The 12,389-nt window shown below is 33.3% G+C and overlaps 1 protein-coding gene across 2 annotated transcripts; it reads left to right on the top strand.

The window, feature by feature from the left end:
- The first annotated feature begins 292 nt into the window (after positions 1–292).
- Positions 293–12,309, top strand: LOC125649384 (lactoylglutathione lyase-like). 2 transcript variants are annotated; one of them, XM_048876896.2, is made up of 7 exons: positions 293–416; positions 770–842; positions 4,265–4,347; positions 5,167–5,307; positions 5,986–6,053; positions 7,681–7,770; positions 11,579–12,309. In XM_048876896.2, exons 2-7 carry the CDS (start codon positions 774–776, stop codon positions 11,662–11,664), a joined length of 537 nt encoding a protein of 178 aa, XP_048732853.2. In that variant the 5' UTR covers positions 293–416; positions 770–773; the 3' UTR covers positions 11,665–12,309. The 2 variants fall into 2 exon arrangements, with proteins under 2 accessions (XP_048732853.2, XP_055995210.1); XM_056139235.1 differs by having other exon boundaries at positions 358–416; positions 757–842.
- The last annotated feature ends 80 nt before the right edge of the window (positions 12,310–12,389 follow it).

The following is a 12,389-nucleotide window of genomic DNA, read 5'->3' as shown; positions in this document are numbered from 1 at the left end:
TTATACTATTTCAATAGAGTTGAAATAATCAATTATCTAAATTGTCATTTCCTTAAAATTATTTGTAAATCTTTATCTATAATACTTATATGAAATACAAGTATGCATGGCAATGTTTATTTTCAACTTGGAAATATTTGATTTATGTTTCATGAATAAATGAATGATCATAAATTTCCATTATTAGGCTTATTGTTATTTTCTTTTACATAAGTAACATCTCAAGTATGCATATTTGAATTCCATGAACTTTGGTTAATTTGTTTTCCGTTTGGGTCCATTTGGGTAATTTGACGTACCGCGATAGCCTCATTCTGCTCGGCATACCTCGGTTGATTTCCTAGACCTACATGTACCGCGTGATTCGTCCGAGAGGTGCCGACTGCTTTTACACCGCACAGCGATACCACTACCAGGTGATTTTTTTTTTTAAACTTCACGGTTTTATTTAATTATCACAAAGTAACACTGTAATGTCTCCAGTTATAATTATGCTGATATATTTTACAGGGTTACTTTTGAAACCCTGACATAATATTTTAAAGTAATTAGTTTGTGAACCTTTAATTTCGGGTGGGGGGGGGGGGTGTCTTAAAAACTAAATTATTTAAACAGGTTCTTGGCTCTTGGGTTATAAATAGTGGACACATATTTATACATGTATGGTTATTTACATGTGTCTACTATTCATATTTAAGCTCACAAGCACGTGTGACAAAATACATTAATTGATACAAAGTTAATGCATTTTAAAAGTTGGTTTTGACAGAATAATGGCTCAGAAAGGATTGTCGGATGAAGAAGTAGCAAAGGCTTGTCAACAACCAGATGAAGCAACAAAGGTAACCCACCCCCTCCTGCTCTGTGACTAGCGTTGCTAAAGACATGTGTCATGATTACTATTGCTATGTATGTTTTGATTTCATTGTTACCAAGGCACTTGGTTAATTGCCGTATTTGGACAAAATTTAAAGGGTATTTACAATGTATACATCTCCCAAATTAACCAAAGCAAACATATATTTAAACACCAGTTTCATTCCACATTTCACACACACACTATATACATGTCATACTACACACACACACATGGCTATTTAATCCTCGGATGATTCCTCTACATTTAGGTACAGGAGGAGTTCCGAGTGCAGTATATCTAAGAGCGCGTATCTTCAGCTACAAGTTTCTTGAATGAGCTCTCTAAATTTGTGACACTTCGCAATCCTGTGACACTACACTTCCAAATGACAAAAATGAAGAAGATGCAGACTATTTTCTAAATTAAATTCAGTGAAAAACATGGATTAGAAACCCTAGTAAAAGACATTTTTTAAACCCACTGTTGATGCATATTTTGAATAAACAAGATGTTAGGCTAATCATGAAAATGTTTCATTATAATTATTGAATATGAAATGGGCCTGGTTCGAAGGAACAGTATAAGTTATCAGTTGACCAATAAAAATTGAATTAAGTTGTTAGTGTGAGTGACCAGTGAATAAAAAAAAATTGATCTCTTGCCCTGCATTTTTGAGGTCGATACAATGATTTAGTTACCCAAGAAGTACAATATTCACCAAACCCAGAGGGCAATTAAGGTAAATATTATACTTTAAGGGTATTAAAATCATTATATTGACCGAGAATATGTCAATGATAATTGTATTATATGATCTAGTGATTTTAAAACTCTAAACTGGCCAGTAGCTGAGCCTGCATAACAATGTGTGGTCAATCATCTTTATAAACGGTTGTAGATTGAAAGACCTAGTTGAAAGTGATTAGAAATGCGAGTATTGATTTATCATCTGACTAAATGATTTAGAACATTGAAATTGGCTATTAAAGTTTTCCAACTATACTTGATGTTCACAGTTAGAATGCAGGACCTAAACGAAAGTGATTAGAGATGTGAGTTTTCATTGGATGAACAAAACATGATAACCAATTTGAGAATTCAGAGTGCTGTTTGAAAAATGAAATGTTATTATGGTTAGGTTAGGGCTAAAACGATACACCCCCTTCAGGATACAATACTTATTGCAATAATTATGCCACAGTTCAATACTTTCAATATGATACATTTTACAGAAGAAACTAATAATAACTTTGAAGTAAAATTTGATTACGAAGATTCAGTCACAATTTGAAAAGCAAATTATTTCTAAACCATTGAACAGTAAGATGCCTGTTGGCTCTGTAGTTTAAACTGATTAAGTTAATTTTTGTTTTAACTTTTTGTCAGCCTCAAGGCTAACAACAGTCTTAACTGTTATCATAGGCCATTTTGTCCGCCGTGCATGTAAAAATAATAAGTATGGGTCAAGCTAGATGTATTTTACCAAACCCGATTTTTAAAAAAAAAGTATCGAACCAAAGATCGAGGCAATGAATAGAACATTGAATTGAAAATTTATATTGAACAGTAGCGATATTTTAGTGAATCGTTCACATTGAGGGCATGTTGGGGTGAATATTACATTTCATTTTTTTTTTAGTTTGTTGAATCTCAACTAATCTGAAAGCTTGGAATTATGCAATTATATAGTAAAGTCAAATTTTACATTAAAGAATTAAAGCAGTCATGGCTGATACATCTTGTTGACTGAGAGGCACTGATTGATTGATCATAGATTAATATTGTTTGATGTCCCTCGACTTGAGAATATTTAACTCATATGGAGACGTCACCACTGCTGGTGAAGGGCTGAAAAATTTAGACATTTGATCGGCTCTTATTTATGGCCATTGAGCAGGGAGGGATCTTTATCGTGCCACACCTGCTGTGACACGGGACTTCGGTTTAATCCGGATCTACAGAGGCACCGGAAATTCTACTTCAATAAATTGCATGTAAATGTATGCAAGTGCTAAATTATGTGATTTTTTTTTAAATTCCTATAAGATGTGCAAATAACATCAGTTGTTGAAAATTTTCTTGGTATGACATGGTATTCAGATTATTTGTACACCAGGCCCCGTTGTCACCCACATTTTGAATTTTGCCCTGTAGGCAGCCATTGCGAAAAGCTCATCACTGTTTTTCTTTAAATAGTATTAATTAACACCAGGGTTCCTTAAGTGCACCATCTGCAGAATCTGTTTTCATTAATAATTCTATTTGATATGCTTTGATATCAATTACTTCTGAAGTAAATACAAGTTTCATTTTAGCTGCATTAATGGAGCCCTCTCCGATTTTTATGCCCCTGAGATCGAAGATTGGGAGTCATATTGTTTTTGTCCTGTCTGTCATTCTGTAGTTCTGTCATCCTGTCTGAAACTTTAACCTTGCTAATAATTTTCGAGCAGTAAGTGCTAGAGCTTTGATATTTTCACACGGGTATTCCTTGTGACAAGACCTTTCTATGGGTACCAACAATTTTTTACCCTGTGACCTTGACGGAGTTTTACCTACTTTTTGAAAACTTTAACCTTGCTAATAACTTTTGAACAGTAAGTGCTAGAGCTGTGATATTTCACGTGAGTATTCCTTGTAACAAGACCCTTCCATGGGTACTAAACCTTTTTGACCTTGACATTGACCTACTTTTAAAAAAATTGGTCATAACTTCTAAATGGTAAAAATTACAGCTTTCATATTGCACATGAGCATTTCTTATGACAATATCTTTCTACGGGTACCAAGATATTTGTCCTTGTGACCTTGGCCATCTTTGGAATTGACCATTATCGGGGGCATTTGTGTTTCACAAACACATCTTGTTTTTTATTCTGACATTTTCGGCATAAAAAAGCCAGTAAATGTTTAGAATAATTGAAAATGTTGCTGGAGTGAATCATTCCTGTATCTGCACCATTACGGAGATCCTAAGGAGTAGTAGTCCCCCCCCCCCCCTCCCCCGAAGAAAAGAAGAAAAATTCTGAGAGGGCTACATTATTGCAGCTACTGTCAACTTTCAAACAATGTTTATTCAATAATCTTTTTTGAAAAATTTGTTTAGAATTAGTTTATAGGGTGAGGAGTATATAATTTTGGGTCATCATGTTTAGCAGAAACAAGACAATTTTTTTTTTGCGGAGTAGTTCATTTGGTTAATGAGCAAGTCTGTAGATCATGAGTTTGAGTCTCGTGAGGATTTAATTTTTTCCCCAAGTAAATTCCTACTGAAACTGCATTTTTACACCAAATATGCAAATTATTTCAAACTATTATTGTACATGTATATTCTCCAGCAGTTGGGTTTATTAATGTGTTATACATCCTTAGATTTACTGATTCATGCATTGATATTTTCTTTAGGACTTCTTTTTCCAACAAACCATGATTCGAGTGAAAGATCCCAAAAAGTCCCTTGAATTCTACACAAAAGTTATGGGAATGAGGTAATGCTGACATGAGAATGAATTCTGAGACCATTTGTGAAACAAGGAATTATTCTATACAGTACTAATTGGTGAAGAAAAAACTGAATTGTACATTTATTAAAATACCAAATTTCAAGTCACCAGAGCACTGGACAGTGGAATATGTTTTATTCGACATGCACTGGGTGATCAATTTCAAATTTTGTATAAAATTAGACAGGATATCAGATTGCTCAGTGTAAAGAACATAGAAGAAAGATAATCATGGGCACCAATCGATCTACTGCACAATCAAAATTCGTGAAAGAAAAATAGCGTGATCGGCATCTGGTTGTGCAGTAGAACCCCCTAGATTCAGTTGTGTTGGGAGTAAGTTTACCCATACAAATTAGATTGGGCCTTAAATCTTAAAAAAAAGAAGAATATGATGCTCTAAGCAATTTATTATTTTATGATTTTGTAGTATAAAGCAATACACTCTGATAGCTCGTTCGATGCTGGAATTTATTTTGACATGAGAGCCAGTAGTGAATTTTTACCAATAAGTTGAACTTTTGAATGAAAAAAAACCCCAGTCTCAATCATATTATTTATAAAACTGCAAATAGAATTTACTTAACACTGCCATTTGCTATCATATGCCTTGGTTGTGCAGTAGATCGATTGGTGTCTGTGATAATTGGGAATAAAAAATAGTCAAAATTCACAGTGAAACAGAGTTCACAGGTGTTGGATTTGACAGGTTTTACTGTATATGCCCTCAATTAACAAAATGGAAAACTATATTTTACATTAAGATACAGTGTACTTAATATTGTAATGCCTTTTCATTTACAGGTTATTGAAGAAATTTGATTTTCCTGCCATGTCCTTTTCATTGTACTTTATGGGTTATGATAAGGCTGAGAATATTCCCCAGAATGAGACGGAAAGAAGTCGCTACTGTTTCCAGCAAAAGGCCACCTTGGAACTTACCCAGTAAGATCGACTCACAATGCAGCATATTTAAGGTGTAGTAAATGAATGGACTGGTCTTCAAGTCCGTTTGTGAAGCTGTATATCCCTCTGACAGGTTCTGAAAATCGTAAAATGCAATTTAATTTTTTCTCGGTTTACAACAAACTTTTCAAAGAGATGGACCTTTTTTTAGTCAATTTTCTATGATACCCATGAACTTACAGCATCAGTTATTCACAAAGTAATTGTTGCATTCAAAAGAAAAACTATTGCCTCTGCTGAGATTTGAATCATCATCTTCATAATAAAGAATGTAGAGGTCCTATACACAGATACAGGCTGTTATTTAATTACCACTGCACTTATGTCTTCTGATGAAAATTACTGATAGAGCATATACATTAAAACTTGGAAAAAAGTTCTGTGAGTATAAATGCCAGAAGTTACATGAAAAAATAGAATTTCCAAATGAAATTTATCAAACATTGGTGAGGGATGTACTTTGAAACAGTGTACTTGATATTAGTTTAGTAGAATTTTTTTATTGATACCAGACTAAATTTGTAATCAAATATAACATTAATTAGAAAAGTAAGATTAAGGTTTTTAAGAAATAAGCAATTAGTTATTAATTAAATATCAGTCTTTAGCCTTTATTGACATGATTGAGGTCCCATATTTTATAATTTTGTTTCTTAGTAACTGGGGAACAGAGAATGATCCTGAACAATCCTATCACAATGGTAACAGTGATCCTAGAGGCTTTGGTAAGTCAATGTGGGCAGTTTTATTTGGTAAGTCAATGTGGGCAGTTTTTTTCTTTTTCAAGTCAACATGGGCAGTTTTTCTTTGGTAAATCAATATGGGCAGTTTTCTTTGGTAAGTTGAAGTGGGCAGTTTTTCTTTGGTAAGTCAATGTGGGCAGTTTTTCTTTGTTCAAATCATGGGCTCCGGGGGTTGGATGGGGCCACAATAGGGGATCAAAGTTTTACATACAAATATATAGTTAAAATCTTCTTCTCAAGAACCACTGAGCCAGAAAAGCTGATTTTTACATGAAAACTTTCTGACATACATGTAGTGCAGATTCAAGTTTGTTCAAATCATGGCCCCCCGGGTCTAGGATGGGGCCACAAGGGGGATCAAAGTTTTACATACAAATATATAGTTAAAATCTTTTTCTCAATAACCACTGAGTCAGAAAAGCTGATATTTACAAGGGGGGGGGGGGGGTCAAAGTTTTACATACAAATATAGGAAAAAGCTTTAAAAATCTTCTTCTCAAGAACCATTGGGCCAAAGAAGTTGACATTTACATGAAAGCTTTCTGACATAGTGTAGATTCAAGTTTGCAAAGGGTAGTTTGGGCCATAATAGGGACTAAGGTTTTACATGCAAATATATATGGAAAGTCTTCAGATATGGGCCAAGGTGACTCAGGTGAGCGATGTGGCCCATGGGCCTCTTGTTTTTTTTTTTCAAGTCAACATGGGCAGTTTTTCTTTGGTAAATCAATATGGGCAGTTTTCTTTGGTAAGTTGAAGTGGGCAGTTTTGCTTTGGTAAGTCAATGTGGGCAGTTTTCTTTGGTAAGTCAATGTGGGCAGTTTTTCTTGGGTAAGTTAAGGTGGACAGTTTTTCTTTGTGATTCTAGAGACTGGTAAGTCACAGTAGGCAGTTTTTCTTTGGTAAGTCAACATGGGCAGTTTTTCTTTGGTAAATCAATATGGACAGTTTTCTTTGGTAAGTCACAGTAGGCAGTTTTGCTTTGGTAAGTCAATATGGGCAGCTTTCTTTGGTAAGTCAATGTGGGCAATTTTTCTTTGGCAAGTCAATGTGGGCAGTTTTTCTTTTGTGGGCAGTTTTTCATTGGTAAGTCAATGTGGGCAGGTTTTGGTAAGTCAACATGGACAGTTTTTCTTTGTGATTCTAGAGACTTGGGTAAATCACAGCAGGCAGTTTTTCTTTGCTAATCTTGTGATCTAAATATCCTTAAGAAAACCATCAAGTAACAACATACTTAAGTGAGATTGAGATTTTGAAAGAAAAATGGTTGATCAACTCTTAAATGAATGTTGTGGCTTTTTGTGTTGTTGAATCAGTTAAAACAGAAATATTTATTATGATTTTTTTTAAAATTGGTTAAAAAAACATTTATGATAATGATTTTACATTTGAAATTGTCAAAATTCGACATTAAAAATGATTGATAGTTAAATCCATAGGCATTAAACCATTGAACTCTGAACCCTCCCTGTTTCCCCATTTTTGTTGGCCATTTATGATTTTGTGTATGAAATCATAGAAAAGGAGTACAGTGGTCAAGTGTCTGTAGATAAATTTATGGCTTTTTCGGAAGATGTTGATTGATTCATTAAATTTCATATTATCCTAGGTCACATTGGCATTGTGGTACCTGATGTAGATAAAGCCTGTGAACGCTTTGAGACACATGGAGTGGAATTTGTGAAGAAGCCAAATGATGGTATGGATAAAAATATCAGCAAAACTGTAGCTCATCTACGCCCAATTTTAACCTAAAATTCTAAATTGATTTATTCGTAGTTGAACATTGAAATACATATATTTAACTAGACATTGACTAAGCAGGTGTTTGACAATTTCCCCGATTCTTTCTGTCATCATATTACAAATTACTTCAATGCATATACTGCAAATAGACAAGTTATCTATTTGCTAAAAAAGGCATCAAATTACTTGATTTTCAAAGTATGGCTATAGTGTGAATATTGGTTATTTTTATGATGTTATATTTTTATATAAAAGTTTAAAAGGTTAACTATATCAGGATTTTTAAAGATGATGAATCTGATATTGGGAAGGAAAAATTTTATCATATCTGAATATTTTTTGCAATTGCTACCATCATTATTTCCCCTTTTGATGGGAAGCTACTTACCCAACATGTAGCATAGATACCCACATACAGCTTAACTTCTGCAGATAGAGGAACTGTACATGTGTTATATTATGACAGTTTTTGATGAATATCATTATTGATGAACACAATTGCATTACTATGTTAGAATATGCTACTTCAAGTAATGTAACCCTTGATCCTGAGTTGTTATCTGGATTGTCATTTTCCTGAAGAGTGAATGGATTGGATTCGCTTTTGATATTTGATCAATATTAAGTTTAAATACTATATGCACAGTAAATTCCACCCTAGTATTATTTTCCTAAATATAATAATTAATGATAATCAATTTCAGCCTTTTCCTAAAATAGTGAATTTAAAAACTGAGCAAATATATGTTCCATCATTACTTTAAATCTGAATTTAAAAGTAAGAAAATATGAATTCTTCCATTACTTTAAAACTGAATTTAAAACTAAGAAAAGATGAATTTCTTCATTCAATACTTTAAATATTAATTGAAAAGTAAGAAAATACAAATTTTTTCATTACTTTAAATCTGAATTTGAAACTGAGAAAATATAAATTCTTTCATTACTTTAAATCTGAATTTAAAACTAAGAAAATATGAACTCCTTCATTAGTTTAAATTTGAATTTAAAACTGAGAAATATAAATTCTTTCATTACTTGAAACTTAGTTTAAATCTGAAATTAAAACTTAGAAAATAAATTTTCTTTTATTACTTTATTAAAACTGAGAAAATATAAATGCTTTGATTACTTTAAATCTGAATTTGAAAATATAAATTCCCGAATTTCTTTAAAATAGCAAGAAACAACTTTGGGTGAATTTAACTTGTATGTGAGCAAAATTCTTTTCCAGTGTGCATGGACGAAAATAACACAACTTTGGCAACTATGGGTATAATTTCTGTGGAAATTAGGGGGTTATTTATATTCAGTCTTTCCTATCCCTCTATAGGGAAATTACTATGGGTATACTATTAGTTACACAGTCAGTTTGGGACATAATATGGAGTCATCCAGGGTGTGAAATGGAAATCCGTAATGGGCGAGGCGAACTCAATACGGATTTCCATTTCACACCCAGGATGACTCCATATTATGTCCAAAATTTGCTAAGTCTCAATACGGATTTCCATTTCACACTCTGGATGACTCCGTATTACGTCCTAAACTGACTGACTGTGTAACGAATTTATCCCGATGAAGACCTTTAGAAAATTTGTTAAGATTTCAGTAACATCTTTGAAAAATATTATTCAGTTATTAAATTGAATTCCATATGTGCATGTGTCACATCAAAAATCATAGAATTAAAACATCACAATTAAAAATATGAAAACCAGCTTTAGATAAACAAATCATGTAGGTTGAAACTGAATGAAGACATACATTGAAAGCTACGGTAGCTGTCGGATCACCCTTGCACGGAGACAGTGTATTGAAATTTTGAGTCATCATATGATTCGTAAGTGATATCACGGTTGCCAAACTCTCTGAACGGAGACGGTATATTGAAAAATTCGGGGTGTCATGCGATTTGTTAACTAACATCACAGTCGTCCAACTAATATATCCTCCGGACGGATCGAGGCCTAGCTAATATAAAAAATTTCAGAGCGTCATATGATTAGCTTTTATCCAATCAATTGCCCACAAAGAAGATGGGTGACTTTATCAAGCTGAGAACCCACAGAGGGACAAATATCAAAGTTAAAATTGAAACTCTCCAGAAAAAGAAAAATTTGCATTGTAGTTAAAACAATTAATCCATAGTTTCCAAAAATGCTTTTTCAATGTGCCCATTTCAAGGGAACATTGAAAAAATCCTTAAAATCACCTATACGCAAAAAGCACTCAATTTAAATAACAGTAAATTTGACTTTTCCAAGCAGATTTTCACATGGAGTGGGCCAAGTCTCCATTGTGAACTAAGTAAAATATGATAAGGTGTAATATGTTTAGTAAATAAAAGTATGGAAACTTGACCCACTTTATGAAAAAAACTTACCTGTGTATAACTTTTGTCGTATTATCAAGAAAATTTCTATGTCCATGATGAGTGACTTAAGATAGCTTGAAATTCGGAAATTCATTATGGGATGGATAGCCGAGGTGGTATAGCTGCAGTCTCACTGACATGGGCAAGCCCAGATTGCATATCTGTGGTTCAAATACCAGTTTTTCCTACCTATTTTTTTTCTTCTTATAGACTTCCCATAATTATTTGTCTCTGGCATTTTATGCTAAGTTTATGCAGTCTTAATGACGATCAAAAGTAATAGATTCCAGCATGCAGCTAGTGAATAAATGTAAACAAGTATGGGACCTCCTGTGAAGTATGGATGTTATTTATGTAAACAACACTTTAAAGGAAAGTTAAAGAGAACAATTTAAACGATGCCTAAGAAGTTACTTGAAGAGATCATGACAAAAGCCGAATATGCAACCAACTGGTGCAGACTGTCTAAAAGGCACAGTGAACTATAGTTCAATACAAAAACAAAAGCAAATCAAGTGTCTGTTTCTGTCCCATTTTTACTTGCTGGGAAATCTAACAGCAAATGTGCTTTCTGTAACTGTAAAACCGGCCTCGGACTTGTACCAGAAGAGGCGAGAACTGATGCCTTTATCATATTCGGTATATTAGTACCAGTAGGTTGTAAATGCTGTTCAAAAACATTTGTTGGGGAAAACTGAATCCAAATCAAAGCATTGATACTGCACCATACAGAAAATGCTATTCACATTTGATTTACCACACAAAACGTGAGGTTTCTCATTCACATCAGTTAATATGCCAATTTAATGGAAATGCGGAGAACATTCTGTTGGATGTTGTGAGCATATATGTAATGTCATTTGGTACCTTAGGTACTCCAGGCATCAGTGTAATTATGTGTGTGTTAAAAACCGCTTACTGTCTGATATTCATGATGCTGCCTTTGAAGCAAATTCTGATGATGATTTTGATTAGATATCATTCTTTGAAGTATGATCTATATATTTGTTTTGAATTTTAAATATTTTGGACAGCGTTTTAGTACATTACTGTATCTATTGTAACCATCAATGTGGATTTTAAACTCCCGATCCGCAACCGGTGCCCAATCATGAATAGGCTTATTGTTCGCCAAGTTCACCCATCTTCTTTGTCTGAAGCGGGATAAATGTACTTACAGTGTTGTCTCATAACGATGATAACATGGTTGTCTCATATTAGTAAAACCAATTGCTTGTTTTAGAACAGTAATAAATCATCGTCGGTTACCCACGAGTGCTAGCTTCTAATCGATTCTCTCCGTAGTTTGAGGGAGCGTGTGTGACTCAAAACCGTGGTTGGTGACAATGTAATAAATTGATGGTTGTTTTCTTTTTAATTGTAGGTAAGATGAAAGGGCTAGCTTTTATCAAGGACCCTGATGGATACTGGATTGAGATTTTAAATCCCAACAACATGGCTTCTGTTTAATTGAAGCAATATTGACTAATTAATATACAAGACTTTACAATTTAGTCATAGCATCCCGATTCTTCGTTCTTGGATCCAATTTAACCAGCTTCATTTGTATTTCATTATGTGAAATAATGAAACATTTAATTATTATGTTCCTTTACCAAATATGTAATAAAAACAATGTTTAGAAAGAATTAATGATACTTTAACTTGAAATTATCAGAAGATTAATACATGTGTATTGATGTTAGCAAAAATTTAAGAAGCCTTTTCAAAAATGTTATATTGCAGCGGGTTGTTGTTGTTGTTGCTTATGTAGTATCTTCAAGTTTGCAATAAGGGTGGGTTTTTTTTATTGAAGGGGCTTTTAAATTATGTACAGTACATATAGTGTGCAAACAGCTAAATTTATCATTGATATTGATTAATTCATGTCATATATAAGGGCAGTATATGTTAGTATGGGGTATACAATATTGATGCAAGTTCGAGCAGTATTGTTGTGGTGAGTAATTTTAGTTTAATTTACTGGAATATGGATGAGCACATTGTTGATCATTTAGATCGAACGTCTTCCACGCTTTGATTGTCTATTTTATAAAATTTCTTGTTAGTGTTATTTTTTCTGAAATGACAATAAAGAGGCATTTTTATTCGTAAGCATTGTGATTTTCTTTCCTGTGTATTTAGTAAAAGCCATTTCCGGAATTTTTCGAATTACATAGGAGTTTTGACATTAT

The sequence above is a fragment of the Ostrea edulis genome, chromosome 5, assembly GCF_947568905.1.
Source record: "Ostrea edulis chromosome 5, xbOstEdul1.1, whole genome shotgun sequence".
Classification (NCBI taxonomy): Eukaryota; Metazoa; Mollusca; class Bivalvia; order Ostreida; family Ostreidae; genus Ostrea; species Ostrea edulis.
The sequence above is the reverse complement of the archived record's forward strand: the minus strand, read 5'-3'. Positions and strand labels throughout refer to the sequence as shown.